General features: G+C 35.6%; 1 protein-coding gene across 1 annotated transcript in view; it reads right to left on the reverse strand.

Moving 5' to 3' along the window:
* The window catches only part of DHX36 (DEAH-box helicase 36), a 43,599-nt gene extending 26,800 nt beyond the window's left edge, over nucleotides 1-16,799 (reverse strand). Inside the window, exons 1-9 of the mRNA XM_016138711.2 lie at nucleotides 16,478-16,799; nucleotides 9,620-9,744; nucleotides 8,639-8,870; nucleotides 5,653-5,691; nucleotides 4,805-4,975; nucleotides 3,966-4,045; nucleotides 3,179-3,253; nucleotides 2,867-3,033; nucleotides 1,347-1,428 (exon numbers count right to left, since the gene is read on the reverse strand). Of these exons, the coding sequence (XP_015994197.2) occupies nucleotides 1,347-1,428; nucleotides 2,867-3,033; nucleotides 3,179-3,253; nucleotides 3,966-4,045; nucleotides 4,805-4,975; nucleotides 5,653-5,691; nucleotides 8,639-8,870; nucleotides 9,620-9,744; nucleotides 16,478-16,723 (1,217 nt within the window). The 5' untranslated portion in view covers nucleotides 16,724-16,799. The remainder of the gene's footprint in view (nucleotides 1-1,346; nucleotides 1,429-2,866; nucleotides 3,034-3,178; nucleotides 3,254-3,965; nucleotides 4,046-4,804; nucleotides 4,976-5,652; nucleotides 5,692-8,638; nucleotides 8,871-9,619; nucleotides 9,745-16,477) is intronic.
* Nucleotides 16,800-19,506: the final 2,707 nt, after the last annotated feature.

Genomic DNA, 19,506 nt, shown 5'->3' on the forward strand with positions numbered 1-19,506 from the left:
GGTGCTCTGCTATAGGCTCTGACAAACCAATAAAGGTTCTTAAGTTTATAAAGAAAAGTCTCAGAGGCCTTCCCTAGGGGAAGAAAGCTCACATGATCAGATTTTTAAGGAATATATATAGAAGCAGTGGTGAGAGTGAAGACCACCGTGCCAAAGGAGAAACTCTTCTATTAACGCAGGAGAGATAACAAGGTTCTTAAACAGAAAAAATAAAAACAAGACGACACATTCAAGGTGAAAGCTCTCAGAGTTTGTAAGGGGGGGGGGGAGAATTACAGAATTACTTACAGTAATTTAGTTAGTAAACATGTAAGCCAGTAAACATATCCTAGAATATAGCTGATAAATATTAGCTTTTTCGATTTATAGCTTAGACAACTGGGTGGAGGACAGTATCAATAACCATTACAAGGCATACTGAACAAATTGGTTTATTCGGTGGACGTATGGTGAGAATGGAATATAAGATAATAATTTTAGTTTTAAAAATGGCCAGTCCAAGGTATCTGTGGTAATGACATGCTGCTGAGTGAGTACACAGTTAGATAACAAGTTTAGCATTGAGGAAGAGCTTCAATTTTGAAGCTATAGTTCAGAGAGCTGTGAAAATACAGAAGTATGGTCATGGAAACAGGACTGCACAGTGAAGTCACAACAGACTGAGAAAAGGCTAATCAACTGAAAACCCTAGGGGAAAATCGTATGTAAAGGGTGGGGAATGGAAGCCCTAAAAGGAGGAAAAAAGCATGTAGGAGAACTAGAAGAGAAGTTCAAGAACTAAAGACAGAGAGAGTCCCAAACTTTGCTGCCCAGGGATTTTTTTTTTTTGACGTCCAAAATTATTTTATATCTGTTTCAAGTATACAGCAAGGAGTCAGATATTCACATAATCTACGAAATCATCCCCCGATCGGTCCAGTACCCACCTGGCACCATACGTAGTTATTACAATATTGACTACGTTCCCTATGCTGTACTTTACATCCCCGTGACTGTTTTGTAACTACCTCTTCACCTTTTCCCTCAGCCTCCCAACTCCCACCCATCTGGCATCCACCAGTTTGTTCTTTGTATGCCCAGGGATCTTTAAAGAAACACTGATGCCTGGTTACCACCCCATACTTTATAGTGTAATTAAGGTATGAAGTATGAATGCAGAATCTGGGTTTTAAAAGGCTCCTAGTAATTTTAATGAGCAACCAAATTTGGGAATCTCTGACTTAAGGAAAAAAAAAAAATGCTTTAAGAAGAAGGTGGTCAAGGGTGAGTTTCTAAAGTTAAAGTTTGACAGGAAAGCTGGCATATCAGTATTTTTTAATCACTTTTACTTCCTAATACTTACTTACTTTATTTTTTCAATTATGTCTTCCAAAAGGTACTCCACAACCGGAAAAGTAAAACCAGGTATATGCATCATTGGACAGTTACCTATTATGTTAGACAAAACATAGGTCTGTACTTAAATGTTCAAAATAAAATTAAAAATTACAAATAGGACAATGAGTCTAGTACTTTAACTTCGGAAAATGAACTTGAACTTTTAAACCTCTACCCTATTTTTCCATACCTAGTTCAATAAAAAGCAGCAGTCTAGTTTTCACTCAATACCATTTTACTGCTACCAAACTGTACACATATCTCACAGTTCTACAAAGTAACCAGAATACCAAAGAATAGAAAATTTTATATTGGACTCAAAATCCGTTAGTTAGAAGTCTATTTACTCTTCATCATTAGCCAAGATGGTGCCATCGCAATCTAAGTTTTGTTGAAATCTACATAAGCAGCATTCTTTCTGTGGCATGCAAAATTAGGGACAGAAAAAAGGTAGCTAAAACAAGACTGAACCAAATATTAAATTATTATTAATTAAAATCACCAGTTTAAAAAAATAAGGTGCTTAGTACTGTTTTTTAAATTTTATTCATATTTTATACCAAACAAAACAAACAGTACACACTGTAAACAAAGGTTGACGCTAAAGCAGAGGTCAAAGTATCTGAAGTGGTAGCACGGATTTGCCTCTGACTTGAGTAAATGTGAGTAAGTTACTCAATGTTAGCTCTGGATACCTCAACAACAATAACGAAGAATATAATATACTCAACTAATCTCACAAGGCTTTAAGAATCAACTAGACTGAATATAAGAATATGCATTAAATTAAGCTGAATACAAGAACATGTATTAAATATAGCTCTATTCCATTTTAATTCCCTTTCCCCCTTTCCCTAATTATAAGCAAGAGAAACAAGGAGGCATAATTTTAAAAGAATGTATTCTGCAGTTAGTCGAATTTAGTTTCAATCTTCTTGACCCTCTGTTAATTATGCAACCTTGTGCAAGCTACTGAACTGCTCTGAGGCTATTTTCTCATCTGTAAAAATGGAAATAACAGCATCTACCTGACAAGACAGTATGAGAATTAATAAAGACAAAGTGCCAAATATACTAGCCGGCACACTGGAGGTATTCATTCCATGAGTAGCTGCATTACTGTCATTAGCAAACTGCCACTCTAGACTGTGATAGCACCAAAAGCCACAGAAGAATCACAAAAAAAAAAGTTTATAAAATTATTCAAATCTGTGGTCTGATTTCATTGATGCCAGTTTAATTATCTGATGACAGCACTGATAAACAGTATGTCTTCACTGGAAGAGGAACAATGATGCCATCATTTAAAAAATTAGGCCCAATTCTCTAATCTATGAAACTAAAGGGCATGAGAATATTAAATGAGTTGCTAAACATTTATTTAGACTACTTTACCTAGCACTGTATTAGTTTTTTTACAAAAGATTAACTCTAAATTCAATGGCTTTATGATTAACTTTCTAAAGTAATAATCATAAATTTTACTCACCAAAATATTCTGAAAATTTCTCAGCATTCAATGTTGCACTCATCAATACTACTTTCAAGTCACGTCGAATCCTGAGAAGATCTTTAATAACAGTCATTAAAACATCTGACTGCAGATTTCTCTCATGGATTTCATCAAGCACAACATGACTAACACTGGACAAATGCCTAAAGCAGAAGTGTGGTAAAGTATATAACTCAGTATGAAATTTTAAAACGGAATCATTTTACTTCAACAATTAGCAACATTCAATTTTATAATGACATCTTTTGATAGTATTTAACTAAATGTCCTTAACTGAAACATACTCACGGGTCTGACTGGAGCCATTGAAGGATGATTCCTGTAGTACAGTATAAGATAGAACCCTGTTTCCTTGGTAATCGACTGTGAATGAAAGACACACGTTTACAATTCTTGGTTTACTTTACCAGTAAATTTCTAAGTATCACAAAAGTTTGAAAGAAAGTTTTCGATTTAAAACAGTTTTAATGGATATCTTTCACACTTAATTTTTTAGTTATAGGAATGCCTACTGCAATAATGCCTATACATTATTTTTGTTATCATGATGCAATGTTAATATATATTTTTTTAAGGCATAACTATTAACATGTGGAAAACCACCCATTACTTAGGGGCCTTAACTGTTCAGTGATTGCAAAGTAAGTTGATTTAAACAGATAACTGGAAAAAGGTAAAGAAATACAGTGGAGTGGGACGCGAGGTTAAAGATAGCAAAATAAGTAAAGTCAGTCAGTGGATGGCGGCTGTGGTACCAAAAGGTGTAGGACACCAACTCCTTTTAAGAAGGTGGGGGGGCAGGTGGTCTACTAATGCATGTCCAGGAAATAAGTTATTTCTCTAACCATTCCATAATGTAAAACATATTAAAACTGAAATCTAAAACTAAAATCTAAATCTGAATGGGGGTTAAAAAATGACTCTTGTTGGTTGAAAGCCTTCTATGATCCAGTTACTTTAAATGTGAATTCTAATAGTAATAATTAGCAAAAAATGAGGAAAATCTTTCTTTTGAATTTCCACCTTCAAATTTTCATTAAAATCTACCTGCAAACAAGAAGTGAATGCTCTTTACCTCTGGAGACGAATTTGGTATCCGATACTATTGCCATTGCCACAAGGTTCCGCCCTTTCTGCAGCCACTCTCTCCGCAACCTTTAATTGAAATAAAATACGAACAAAATAGAATTTCCTTTAGTACGAATATCCAGAATATCCATGAAAATCCGCAATTGTTGAAAAATTGTTTATCAGCCTTTCGTAAGTTAAAAAGAGATTAAATTCTAAGGTATCTGACACTATGGGTGCAGGTCTTTTTCTTATGTTTACTTTTAATTTTCTCTTACAAAGAGCCTTCCAAGGCCAAATTCTCTTTCATCACTATTTTCAAAGTGCCTTTCTATATATATAGCATTCTCTCATTATTTTCTCCCTTTTTGTCTTTTCTAAACAAGTTAGAAATCATGTTCTCAACTTGTAAAACTTGTATGTAATTTAAGGGTAAATACATGTTGATTTTTTTGTTTGTTTCCTTCTTTTTGTTATTAGAGATTGGTGTTTCTTAATTTCCAGTTTTTGATCATGTTCTGAAAGTTATGGCTACCAGAAGTAAGCTCTGGATAGATGAAACATAATAATCAATATTGATTTAACTCAAAGTAACCAAGTCATCTTATGACAGAACAGTGATTAATAAGGTTAGGAGATGATAATTTTTAAGAAATACTTCAGGAGTAAAATTTCCTAATCAGTTTCTGTACACACTGACTTAAGACCATTATTTTACTTTTTATTGCTTATTAAACTGCCCTTTCAAAACCAACAGGTCTTGGAAAAACAAATGAAAAAAAAAATGCTATTAGCAAGACTACCTAAAAGAAAGTGAAGAATTTTAAAAAGTGAGAGATAACTTACTGAAATGGCACTAATTCTTCTTGGTTGAGTACAAACTATCCTGCATATAGATCCTGTTCCTCTTTCGATGTAATCATCCAAGATGAACTGAGTAACTTGAGTGGTTTTTCCACAACCAGTTTCACCACTTATTACTGTCACCGGATGATTTTCGATCATATTTACCAATTCCTATTTCAAAATGAAAAAAAAAAGTGAAGGACATCACATGTTGACTAAGTCTGAAAGGTAACTGCTTCTAATGAACATTAATGCTTTTTAAATTTTGTTACATGCAATGCTGGAAGGTTGGATATATGGATCTATAAAATTACAGAGCTAAGGCACTATTAAAGAAAAAAACACTGGTAAGAACAAAAAGAGACAGCTCATAAATTGCATGCATAAGAAATAACAATAAAGAAGAATGCTGACATGCGGGGCTGTTGGGTCCAAGGGCACTCCCTACACCTAAGCAACTACTGAGGACATTACGGATTTGTATCATAATTCACAAAAATGGCTTTCTCTGCAGGACGGGTTTTATATACTGCTTTAAAGAATAAGAAAGAATGTAATTTAAGATTATCTCCTTCTAAATAAAATTTTAAAAACCTAAGTTACCAAAATAACTTGCTGTGAAAATTCTTTTTTAAACTCTAATGATTTCAATTATGGACATAAATATGAGCAAACTTCAGGAAAACTGTTTCGTGATCATTTTTATTTTTGTTCTCCAACAATTCAAAAAGAAATGAACGTCCAATAATATCCTTTAGAGAAAGGTTCATTAATTCATTTTCTTCTTGATACAGAACATTAAAAAAAATTGTAACTTTTGCAAATCAAATAGTGTATATTCATTTTACCTTTTGCATTCCAAATGAAGGCAGCTTTTCCCTGAAATGCTGAAATTAAAAAAAAAAAATTAACTTTACCAAAAAAAAAAAAAGTAATGAAATTATAATTTTGGTAATCAGAATATACCACTAATAAACAACCTGGAATACAAAAGTATTTTTACTTTACAGTTTATGTAAAGTATCAAAACTTAATAATTTTATAAGAATTAACTTAGCAATCCCTTTTATTTCTGAAACACTGAAAAACAGAATTCTATTATACTCAACAAAATGGAGACATGTAAGAGTTAGTGGTAATAAAATATAATGTGATCTATCATCTAAGAGCATTTTTATAATCCCTAAAATTACTTTACCATTTTTTGTATTTTACATATGCATCTTAGATTTGATATCTACATCACATTCTTTTTTCTACCCATAGATCCACTATTTAACTAATGCATTAGGCAGATTCAAAAATGATTTCTGGGTACTTGCCTTTGAGTATGAAAGAAAACTTAAAAGAAGTAATATCTGTAGTAAGAAAATTAGGTACTGCCATTTAAGAACTGTGATACTAGTTAAGTCTCAGGGCTGCCAAAGATCTGAAAAAAAAAACCTTTATATAAAAAAACAAGTAGTGGTTTGACACATGTAAGGTATTCAATAATTTTTTTGTGAATTACAATTATAATACTAAAGAGGGAATTGACAAATTCTTTCTTGTATCTTTTATGTGACAATTTCTTTCTGGTTTTGAAAACTTTTATGAACCCCATACCCATACTACATAAAAATGACATACACTAAGAAACAGCACTATGGTTTACACTGAACTAAGTACATTGTATAACATTAAATAAAAACCCTTCAGTGATTAAAAACAAAACAAAACAAAACACGGCTTTAAGAAGACCCCTTTATTGAAAAGGAAAAAATTTGTAAAATTATAACTGACTTAAGTAATAGCGTATATTAATGCCATGTTTGATTTTTTTTTTTTTAATTTCTTAAAACACTGTCCTGGTTAATATTTTCCCCACCTGATTTGTCAAGATGAAGGTTATGTCAGTTCCCTAAATATTTTTTATTGAGATATCATCGGCATGTAACATGGTTTCAGGTGTATAACATAATGATTTTCAATCTGTATGTATGGGAAATGATCACATTGTATAGTTAATATCTATCACCACACAGTTAAGATTTTTTGTCTTGTGATAAGAACTTTTAAGATATACTCTCTTAGCAACTTTCAAATACACAATACAGTATTATCAATTACTGTCAGCATGCTGCACATGCCATGCTTGTTACAGTTGGGTAATTTGTACCAGTGCCATAAAATGAGTCAATGTGGTAACTTAAATGAATTTTAGTGCTTTGAAATAACAAATCACCACAGTTTTCTTAGTAATTTTTTACTGTAATTTTAAAATTATCTAATAACCATTTATTTCTAAAAATATTAATATCCCATATAGTAAAATAAAACCATTTTAATATAAGTTAAAAAAAAAGGTTCTCTCATTAAATTGAAAAAATACCATTAACCATATTTGCTTTCTATGTATGTAAATAATGCTGAAGGGAGTTACAACCCAATAGTTTTCCACAAGGCAGACAAACCTTTTATTTCCTAATTTCTGGCTGTAACCCTGAGATGAGATGATAAACTGTTGGAAGAACACTTTAGTAGTCTTCAGAAAACATCACAATGACAGACCTCTAGCCAGTGGAAAATTGTTTATTAAATAAATTATAAAAAAAATATGGCACATTATCAAGAATAATTAAAGAGTTGAGCTCTTAAACACATTGGAATTTTAGAACTGGTTCTATTACTAGCTACGCAACCTCAGGGCATTTAACTAAAGATTTCTTTTCATCTATAACAAACATGTATAATCTCTTATAGAGGGTTGTTGGGAGGTTTAAATGACGTAGTACATGAGAAACATTTATAACAGTGTCTGGCCAATAGGAAAACCACCAATTGTTTTTAGGTTTTGCACACTGCTTCTCTTAACTTTCTCTAAACTACATGAACCACTCATGTTTAATAATGTGAGTTTTCCATGTGAAAACAGAGACAGTAGCCAACTCTCCTTGTTCCTAAAGTGATAAAAGAAGCTCTGCTCTCAACCACAACATTCTGAATTAATTCATCCCCAAACCTCCCCTTCCTTATATTTTCACTTAACAACCATCAAAGAGCTTCACAATTTGGCCCCTGGACAACCTCAGCTCATTTATACTAATCAGGATATCCAATCTTAATCAACAAGTCAATGCATCCTTTCTTTCCCATAGGAGATATGATATTCTGCCTTTCCCCAAAATGGCAGTATTTCATATTAAAGATAAGGCCCTCAGAATTCCCTCGGTATTCTCACCTTAAAAAAAAAAAAAAAAATGCAAACATTTTATTACATCTATGTCTAGAATGTCCTCAAAGCATACAATTTTGTTTTACTATGAAGGGACTTTACAATATCTTGCCTAGTAGGAAAAGAAAATATTGAAAAATCTCAGGAAAATTTCAGCTCTTGTCACAGTCCTGTCTTTAAAATGTTGAACATAAGTACACATATAACTTGGGATTTAATTTCATCATCTGCAAAAGGAAGGAACTGGATTAAATGGTCTAGAAGAATTTACAATTCTAACCACATTCTCCCTTATGACCTCTCTCTAAACTGACCTAGAAAAGTTAAGCTTAAGAGTGATTTCTTTTATCGTTTGCATTACCATTTTCAAATATTTCTTTTCCTCACCATATAAACTGCTGTAAATGAGAAAGGCGACTCTAGGTTATGTGTAATTTCATTCTCATTGCTTTTCTCTATTTTTGGGGATAAAGAATTCCCACAGAGAAAGGCCTGTTGAGGAATCTTAATACAAACCAATCTATATACCATGCAACTACCTCTAGTTGTAAATACATTTTTATCAAGTTTGAAAAGAGAGGACAAATAAAAATTTTTTCCAGATCTTTTTTTCCCATTACCTGCATTTCAATATACCGAGGGTCCGATTTTTTCTTTTGTAAATCTTCCAATAATTGTTGGTCTAAAGTTACATCTTGTTCATTCTCTTGCAAGAGATACTCAGAATCCCGGTCCATATATTTGTCTCTAATTCTAAATGGCCTCTTTTCTTGATTTATTAATTTCTTTTCCTGGTTCTCAAATTTCTTTTCTCGACTTGATCTGTTCTCAGCAGGAGCTTCAGTACCATATCTATTTAGACAAAATAAAAAAAAAAATGATAAAGGGTTAAATGAAGAACCATTCTATCCCTGTTTAATTATTTCAATATCAAGAGATTTTATTCTTTTCTCTTAGTAATCATGAAAATTCTTAGATTCCTATAATGAATTAAAATTTTTCCTTCCTACAAATAGATAATGCCAGGTAAAGTATTCTTTATGGTAGTTAAGAAAAAAATCCACAAATAGGCATTCCTCTATTGTAATCACTTAGTGTTTTTCTTTTCCTGAGCTTTGTTTTATTTCATAACTTCATTTTCTCCTGCCGCCCTTTCGGAGCTATAAATGGGATGCTACATTACACAGTCCCAGATAAACTTTCACTAATTATTTCTCTAAATGATGCAGTTCCTTTGTTTTTCCTAAAACACCAGCAATTTTAACTTCTTGCAGATCTCCCTGACATGAGAAATTTGGAAATCCAAAGATGACGGTAGGAAGAACAATAAATAGCAACTTAATAAATCTCAAATGTAGATATATTATTTCTACCACTTAGCTTTCCTGGGGGAATGAATACGCCATCTAGGTTTTGTTTTGCTTTTTAACTCTTCACCCAATCTGCTCAATCCACATTTTAAACAAAAATCATCTCAAGGCTAAATTTCACTTATTGAAGAGTTTAAAGATGTTATTTGTATTAGCATTTTTTTCCTAGCCAATGCTATGGCAGGAGCATCACTCTTTGTGGTTATTTTAAAAGGACACTTTTTGTTTTACCCATGATCTTCAGGAGCAAACCAAGATATCTGTGCTTCCGAATCTTTATCATTCTTGGCTTGGACAGAATGTAGTAGCTGCACAATTTGTTCTTCTCGGTGTTCATCCATGTGTACGACAGCTCTCTATTTTGTGCAAAGAAAAAGTATCCTTATCAACATGAGAAAACATCTACAAAATTATTTGATAAAAAAAGGCAAAGTAATATATGTTCAACAAACATACATAAAAGCAAGTAAATTTACCCCATACTTGTGTTCTTGCCCAGTTCCACTTCCTAGACCCAATTAAGATTTTTCTGTATACATTCTTCCATACTTTTTTCTACTACATATGTATAAAATTAGCACTAAAAAAAAAAAAAGCATATTTATGTCCCTAACTAAAACTTTGGTTCCTTACCCTCTACCCGTACATATTATTATGATTTTTTCCCTATCTTAAAGTTTCAAAGAGACCCACAATTAAAGTTAACAAAACTCAAATGTCCTGTTAAAAAAAGCTAAAAACTGGAAATACTATACTGGTTGCGGTGAGCATTTTAAAGCTCTTATACTAAAAAGAGAGAGAAATTGAGAAGAAGGCTGAGCTCAGAGAAAATAAAGTGATTAGCACTCATGAAGATGATCCAATGTGGCAAATGATACAGCTGTCTCATAGGATGAGAATTAAAAAAACACACCAGAGAAAACATGAGTTATACTGTTTTACTGGGATAGAATACATGGAAGAGAAGATATGAGTTACAATGTACAGAGTTAAGAACTTTTAAAAATTGTTCTTTTATAATTGGAAATTATAATTAGTTGAATTTTAAGTAAACCCAGTAGTTAAAAGAATGGGTAGTTTTTTTCTTTAAGTGTACAGACAGGATGGCCAAGGTATAAATTGAAAAAAGCCAACAGAAAATATTTGCAAAAGGATCTGGTTTTCATTACTATTAATTTTTAAAAAGGTTATTCACATTCCACAGTTTTTGCAGTATTTCTTCCCAGATGTATTTCTGGCACATGGTAGATGCTCCAGAGAAGTCTGTCAAACGAATGGACAAATGGTTCAAACTATCTTTTACAATGAGTATGACATTTGTGTTAAAACCATTTTTCTCTTTAAGAAAATATACTGCACAAAAAGAATACAATGAGATCTTTGGGGAATTCCAGAAGACTTGTGCTGCTAACTGAATGAAGGGTTTACTACAAGCATAATTATGCACATACAATTAAAAAGTCCAATACAGCAAAACTCAAGCTAGTAGAAAAGTCTCAGGAAATGTCCAACTGAAAGACAGACACTAAGAACTCAAATTTTGTTTGTTTTTCTTAAATGCAGAGCATAGAAATCTTTTAAAGACGGTTTATGTATTAGACTAATGTTATCTTTTCTTCATAATATAGGGTATGTCTTCTCCAACAGGACTGGAAGTTAGCACCTGTTTTCTCCTGGGCTCTGTGCCCTATGTATCTTTTACCTTTGCTGATTTTAATCTGAAATAATTTGCTGTAAAAACCAAAATCAAAAAACCATCCTGTGAGTACACCAGCTTTTCAGTTTTGTGATTCCTTCTAGTGAATCATGGAGCCTGAGAGTGGTCTTGGGGAACCCTGACATAGAGGATCATAATTAGGACATTTTTGCCCTACGTTTTAAATTGTTATGTCTTTGGAACATACTAACATTTACTGCTCTGTGTTTCTACATGTAATGTTTATTGATTACCATGTTTGTTCTTGGCAATTAGAAATATAAGAATCTACTGCAATACTCTGATTAAAGACTGACTACTCTAGGAAGGAAGCCCCAAGATGTAAAGTCATTCTCAAGCAAAGTTTCTTTAATTTTTATACTCTTTCCAACTACCTCAAGGGCTCAAAGCCATTGTTTCTTTCATTCACTTTCAAAATGGCAAAGAGGTTAAGCAGTATTTACCAAAAGAATGATTTCCTTCCGAGTGAAATTCGTTCATATTAAAGCATTTCTTAAACTAAAATTTAACATTTTGAAGCTTCTGCCTCTAGTAGGCTGCCTCCCTTCTAGCCTTCTTCCAGTTCCATCATCCTTCACTTTACCTCACCTCTTGTATGAAAAAAATCTCACAACATTTTCTATTTCATGACTATTTTATGTGAATTTTTAAAATTACCTCCCTCACCTTTTAGACATCCTCAAATATTCTTTCTGCTTCTAGTTAGAGATCCCTGACAAAGGAGACCCTCGATGATGTCTATGTCTATCTAATCAGCTGTTAATTATCTGCAACTATTTCAAATTTTCTCCATTCTAACACAGGAATATCATCTTCCTGTTCACCCTGTTTCCACACCCAGTATTCACAAAGAAAACAAAAACCAAAGGAAAAATCCTCAGTCGTTTGCCACCAAACCTAAACCCACCTGTATTAGAACTCCAAATCCTTTGCTCTTTTCCCTCCTGTTAAATGGAAGAGGAGTCCACTGTCCTGCTTAAAGTTAATTCCTCCACCTGAACCCTGCAGCCCTGTTCCTTTCACCTCCTCGAGACTATGTCCTTCTATTGAGATTTATCTTCCTTTTCTAAATCAATCAATCTCAATCTCTCTCTCTCTCTCCCCCCTCTTCTCTCTCTCTCTCTCTCTCTCTCTCTCTCTCCCCCCCCCTCCCCCTCCCTCTCTCTCTCTCGTAGTCATTAGACTGTCGATCAATATTCTGGTTGGCTTCTTTCTAGAGATAAATAAAACAGCATTTTCCACCCCTGAGTTAAGCATGGCCATAGCTTACTGTTCAGAGAAATGTTTCTAAGAATCAGGGGAAATTTAAAGTGTTCCCTCCCAGCTGCCACCAAAACCAGATACGCTCTAGATGGGAGGAGGCTGAGAGCCTCATTCTCATGAGACCACTCAACTGAACTGCCATGATCAAGTAATTTGAGTAGAAATACAGACCTTTGTTGTTATAAGCCATTAAGATTCGGAGGCTATTTCCTCATGCAGCATAATTTGGTCTACTATGATAGACTTTTCCTTTCTACTGGCTCCTTACCGTCATCAGTACTTGAACACTGTCAAGTTTCCTTCACTTTTAAAACAACAAAAACAAAAAGTCCTCTTGAATTCTCCCACCCCTATCAGCTATTGCCTGATTTTTCTTCTTCCTTTTCACGGTAAAACTGCTTGAAAGAGCTCCATTTCTCCACCTCTTTCACTAGGCACCCCACCAAAATCTGGTTTTTATTTCCACCACTCATCCCATAGGGCTCTCATCAAGGTTACCAATGACATTGGTGCTAAATCCAAATAAACATTCTAAGCTCTCACCTTGACATGTGTGCAGTGCTTGCCACTACAGATTACTTTCTCTTTTTTATATACCCTTTTATCCATTAAACAATATTCCTGGATTCCAAAACAACACATTTCATTTTCCTCCTCTCTGGCTGCTCCTTCCTACATTCTTTGGCAAGCTTCTCTTCCTCTGCTTGTCCCTTAAATTCTCTTGTTATACATTGTGCACAGCAGCCTGAGTGATCTGTAGACCAGCAGCACTGACATCATCTGAGAGCCTATTAGAAAAGTTGAATCTCTGACCCCAGCCTAGTTCTACATTCTAACAAGATGCCAGGTGATCCCTATGTATATTTAACTTCGAGAAGCAACAATCTACAGAATTCAGGCCTGCACCCACTGCTAACTGTTCAAGAACTATCCATAGACCCATGAACTGCCAAATGTTCACCTGCAGACTAGATTTCTCAAGGCATCAGATCCACACATAGCGTTCTAACTCCTTGAAATCACCCCTTATATGCTCTATAACAGTATCAAACTCAGTGTCATTCAGCTGAGTCCATCATCTTCCTCCATCAAGTCTGTTTCTTATAGTTTTAAGTGTCACTTGCCCTTCCAGATAAAATCATTTTGAATCTACCTCCTAAATCACTTTAATCTGTACACTACCCTCCTTTTCTCCACTGTCAGTGTCCTAATTTAAGCCATCATTTCTCACTTTAATTACTGCAAAGGCTACTTAACCCTGTCCCAGGGTTGCCTCTTTTTAATAAATTCTCTATACGGCTACCAGAGTGCATTTAAACCCAAACCCAAACATATTTTTCCTCTTTCTCTCTCTCTCTCTCTCTCTTTCTTTTTGCTTAAAATGCTTTAATAGTTTGTTGGAGTCCTTAGGGAAATGTTAATTAATTTCAAAGCCCTGCTTATTTTTCTAGTCCAGGGCTTTCTATTGCTGTTTGTAAAATTAAAGGATCATGGCCATTAACAAAAAAGAGCAGAAAGATACAAACAACAAGAGCCAGGACAATGTACAGGTAACTAAGTATCATTTTATGAAACTTTTGTTCGGTTATTTATATGTGTGTACTGGGTTACAGTTTAAAATATATTTCTTTTTGTGGGAAGAGGTCAGTAAGTTTGAAAGCCACTGCTCTACCCTCATCTCACCACACACATCCCTGCTCTCACTCATTTAGCTTCCTAAATGAGTTCTTCTTGACATCTAGGTTGTAGCACATGCTGCTTGCTGCCTCTGCCTGAAAATCCCTTTCCAAACTCCCAAATCTCAAACATATACACATGTTGCTATCTTTCAAGTTTCAGCTTAAGGGTTATTTCTGGAAAATATTCCAGAATCATCTTAATTTGAGATGAATGATGACCCACATTCTCCTTATATACTTAACATTGCATTCTAACTTCTCTAGCCCCTAATACACCACAATCTCCATAAGGTAGGAACTTTATCTTATTAACACAATACCTAAGATACTACCTTGAACATTTTAGATCCTCAATAAATATCTGTGTAAGAGAGCATCATTAGAACACATTCACTTTGTAAAAACAGAGATTACGAAAGAAGTAAAATTATGGAAATTCTGACTAGGAAGCAATCACACATAGCTGAAAGTAGTCAAAGAAAGAGGATGAACCAATTATTTTAAAATGCTCATATTTAGATAGAGGAAATGAAAAGACATTTTAGAGAGCAGAATGGTATGAGAACTACAATAAAAAGCAACAAGTATGTTTACGAAAGCTATAATTACATCAGATTGGGGACATTAGCTCAGAAAGATAGACACATAGAGGGAAATCATTTATGCTGAAACTAGATTATCAAGATTCCTGGAAAACACGTTAGGATGCCACTGAAATGTATTACACTGACATGGAAGTGACACAGAAGTGATCCAGCTTCTAATTTCAAGTTGTGAGTTAGAGAATGAGATGATCTAATATTTTAAAAGATCACCAGGAGTGGCTCTCCAAAAGACAACTGGTGGAAGCTAGAAGACCAGTTAGGAGGCCAGAACAGAAAACAAAATAGTGGCTTGACCTATGGTAATTGCTGTGGAGATAAGTGATTTGGGATATATTAAGAAGGCAGAACAGACAGATTTACGGAAATGAAAACGAGGACACAGATAAATCTCATTTTGGCCTTGGCAAGTGAATAAATGGTTGTGACATTTATTAAAATGGAAATGGTTTGGAGAGAGGTTGGAAATCAAGAGTTCTGTCCATAATGATCCAGCGCACAACTATGCTCAGGTGGAAACAATAACAAACGATTATGCTGATTTAACTTTCCATCTGTTAGGTCTTACTTTTCCCAACTAGACTGTAACCTCCTTGAATATATTTCTTCATATCTCCACCGTTCTTAGAAAGTTATTATGTACACTCTCTTATAGTAATCACTCAATTATCTTTCCCAACTAGACTGTAACCTCCTTGAATACATTTCAGATCTTCACAGTTCTTAGAAAGTTATTGAGCACACTCTCTTATAGTAATCACTCAATTATCTTTCAATTTCAAGATGACTTAGATGTGCTTCCCTTAATTAAAAAGAGTTGGCTCAATGAACAAGTTAATTTTGGCTGTCAAAGAAATATGTTGTTTTGTCTTAATGAGGAGGCTGTCATAAGTTGTAAAGATAAATAGATAATGCCCAAAATTATTTCAATGAAAATGACAAGGATAAAAGAAAAATAAAGAATGATTTAAAAACAGAAACTTAAATGACTTAATTACTCTGTATATAATATAAAGGGTGTTTTTAAATAATCACTAAAAAGCTGTTCTAAGGTTTATATTAAGAAAGTTTCTGTTTATTTTTTTAATTAGAATAGGCCACTCAAGAAACTTCAATGTTTCCTTTACCACAAATTTTCAAGAAACAAATCAAATGCACAATCATCAACCATAAGGGACTAAAACAAAACATCTCCTGAAATTTCTTCTACTTTCTTCTAGAATCCTTTTTTTTTTTTTTTTTCTCAAAGAGGAGCTAAGTTGAAATCTCCCCAACCCAACAAGAAGCCTGGGTTTGTGGCTGTTTTAATACTAAAAATGAAAGCTGGACTATCCTGAATGATCTACATTCGAAATACTGCTTGGCAGCTTTTGTTGTCCGCAAGCCTCTATCAAATGCATAAGATCGCTATTTTAGAGTTCACTGGGCAGAAATCTTAAAGATGAGCATAATTATTCTAAGCGAAGTGCGGGCGGCCAGAGACACTATGACAGTGACACCCCAATAAAGTTCATTTCAGCTGGAACCCGAAATTAGCATTTCTATTGTCCACAGTTCTCACGTCCTTTAGGCAAAGTAAATACTAAATGCACAAAAATCCAGATTGCTTCAGGTCAGATGCACACGGCTAACGTTATGTCATATCACATCCGCTACAGGAAGCTTTAGAATAATCTTTGCAGTTGACATTGCTCATCGCAAAGCGCATATACCAGTTAAGGAACAAAGTTAAGAAACAAAAATGCAAAGAAAAAGTTAGGGGCAGCGGCGAGACAGAAAAGGAAACACGTCCTGCCGCGCGCCGTTCCACTCTCGGGTCTCAGATTACCTCCTGCCTCTCCGCTTCCTTGTTCTTCTGTCCCTGTTTCTTCGCGTACCACAAGCCGATTTCGCGGCCTTTCAGATGCCCGGGATGTCGGCCCCGGCCGCCTCGACCACCCCCGCCGCCGCCGCCGCCGCCGCCTCCGGAGCTTCTGTTCCCTCCGTGGCCCCCTCCGTGGCTCCCCCCATGGCCCCCGCCGGAACCGCGGGGCCCACCGTCGCGGCCCCAGTTCTGATGGTAGTCAGAGCTCATTGTCCCAGCGGACTACTACGCGTGAGAAGGTGCAACCGCTGCAAATGGCGACAAGGCCCGGAAGCGGGTGCACAGCCACTTCCACTTGGCTTCCGGCGCCCAGCGCGAGGGGGAGGGCCCTGGGGCGTCACAAGCAACCACTTCCGGTGACGTCACGGGCCCGGGCGCGGGCGTCCGGCGGCTGCTCTTGCGAAGTCCAATTTGACGTTCCCTCAGTCATTTACCTATGTGCACCTGGAAGGGAGAGCGAGCGAAGGCTCGTAGGTTTTCTTTCCCTACGCCCAACATGTAAGGAAATGGATTTTACTTTCTTATTCCTCGTGGTAAAATTTGGAGTTTGCGTCCAATTAGGCCCTGAATAGTAAACATCGATTGACAAAATAAAAAAAGCTATGGGGCTATGCATTCTCTCCTAAAAGTCCCTAAAGAAGTGAAATGAGGTCGTTGCATCCCTTTCCCCCCCTAGTGCTACGTCTTGGAAACAACCTGGCACCTGTTTTAAATATTAAGTATAAAAATGTACCTGCCTGTGTTAAAGGATTATCATTATTTACTACCTTTATCCAACAGCGTAGGCAGGATGAGCATGGCCACCCAAATTCAGTGCAGAGCAGTTAGGCAAGTTAAATAAAACCAGTTGAAGATTCGTATGTTCATATGAAATCATCTATTGTTGGTTGACCAGGCCAATGAATTTCTAGCACAAGCTATTCTTTAATAATCAATGGACTGGGCCACACAGTGTTGGTTGTTCACCAGGGGATATCCAGTGTATTTACACATTTAACTGATTTAAAGGTGCTGGGGATACTCAATAAGACAGGGCATCAGCTTTCATTTGCTTGTAGTCTTGAGGAAAAGGTAAAGGCTAAAGAAATCAGTGTGCGGTGAGTTAAGAAAGGAAAAGGTTGCATACCGTGAAATGGTCCAGAATACAACCTGTGCCATAAAATGTGTTTTGAGCAGAGGCATTTTACTTCCTGAAATTGCTTATCTGCCTAAAAGCAGAGCCTCCCAGAAGAGCTCAATTGTCATAAATCGCCTCCCTAGAGGATTAGAACCAGGGAAGACTGACTCTTACCAGTGGAACCTAGGAATCGGTGCCACACCTAAACAGACATTGTCACAAAACTATTATCTTTTCCATTTATTCTCATAAGAGCTCATTTATCTTTCCTAAAAGTCCTTTGTTTTCTTATAAGTATCTTTTCCTCTATTTAATGGCATATAAGTCCCAGGTTCTAACTGCCTTCTCGAGTTACATTTTTCTGTGAACTCCCTTAGATGTGTGACTAAATCTGTTATTTCTCTTGGTTATCTGTCTTTTGTCAGTTTAATTTGCAGGCCTCAGGAATTAAACCTAGGAGAGTAGAGGAAAAGTTTTTCCTTCCCAAAAGCCATGAGGTGTTACAGCAAAAAAAAAAATGTGTGTGTGTGTGTGTGTGTGTGATTTTGGAGTCAGTTAAGTCATTTCTAAGAATGAGAAGTTAAGTAGTGACTTTCGAGACAAGTAGACTTTAGTAAGACTAATGGAGAAGGGAGAGAATATTACAGATGGAAGGAACAATGTGTGGTGAAGAGAGATGATAAAACATTGGAGAGAGAAAACTCTACATTGAAACTCAGACTGTTGGAGAAGGGCAAAGAGGTAGAAAGTAGCCGGATATGGAGGGCCTACATGCCACATAAAGAGCAAGAGTTCACTTTAAGTAAGGGAGTGATTACTTTGGCTGCTTTGAGTAGAAAGGAATGGAAGAGGCAAAAGGAGATGTAGAGGTACTAGTTAACAGGCTGTGATATAGGGGAGGCAAGCTGGGATGACAGAGCAAGAAGGGATATAAGAAGGCCTGAGATTAAGAGATATTGAGATAAAATTATTAAGATTCGATGACTCATTGAATGTGGAAAATTAGAGAAATGAGTCAGATAACTTTTGAGTTTAAGATTTGAAAGACTATCAAATGAGTTAGTTAGTACCATATCCTAAGATGAGGAACAAAGGATGAGAATTTTTTTGTTGGGAGGGGGGTTGAGTTAATGTGTTTAATTAATGAATATCAGTTTGAGGAGCCTATGAAACATAAAAATTGAGATGTCTAGAAAGCCGTTGGTTAAATTAGTTAAAAGTGCAGGGAGAGCAGACTGAGATTTTACATTTTGGGAGTTCTTGGTAATTATTAAGACTATAGGATCTAATGGTACCAATTAAAGTACCCATTTGGACATTTCTGATTTGACAAGATGTAAATTATTCAGTAGATAAGATTAGGTAGGTGTATTGGAGATGGTGGGGAGTGGCAATAGTGTGGATTGTTAGGCGAGAGAATGTTATGGACTGAATGAGTCCCCTCAAAATTCATATGTTGAAGCCCTAAGTGTGACTGTATTTGGAGATGTGACTTCTAAGGAAGTAATTAAATTACATCATAAAAGTGGGCCCCCAATCCAATAGGATTAGTGTCCTTATAAGAAAAGAGGCCAGAGAGCTTGTTCTCTCTTTCCTCAGAAGAAAAGTCATTTGAGGACAAAGAGGCTGATTCCAAGCCAGAAAGAGAGCTCTCACCGGGAACCGAAACGCCTGGCACCTTGGTCTTAGACTTCTCAGCCTCCAGAACTGTCAGAAGTAAGTTTCTGTTGTTTATGTCACTATAGCTTAAACCTGTGGTATTTTGTTATGGCAGCCTGTGCAGACAAACACAGAGAGTAGGTGGAGAAGATAACTAGCATTTATTTGTCACTTGTCATTTGCTAGGTAGCAGGTGATTCACAGCTGTGATCAGTAG

This window comes from Rousettus aegyptiacus, unplaced genomic scaffold (genome assembly GCF_014176215.1).
Source record: "Rousettus aegyptiacus isolate mRouAeg1 unplaced genomic scaffold, mRouAeg1.p scaffold_m13_p_4, whole genome shotgun sequence".
NCBI classification, from domain to species: Eukaryota; Metazoa; Chordata; class Mammalia; order Chiroptera; family Pteropodidae; genus Rousettus; species Rousettus aegyptiacus.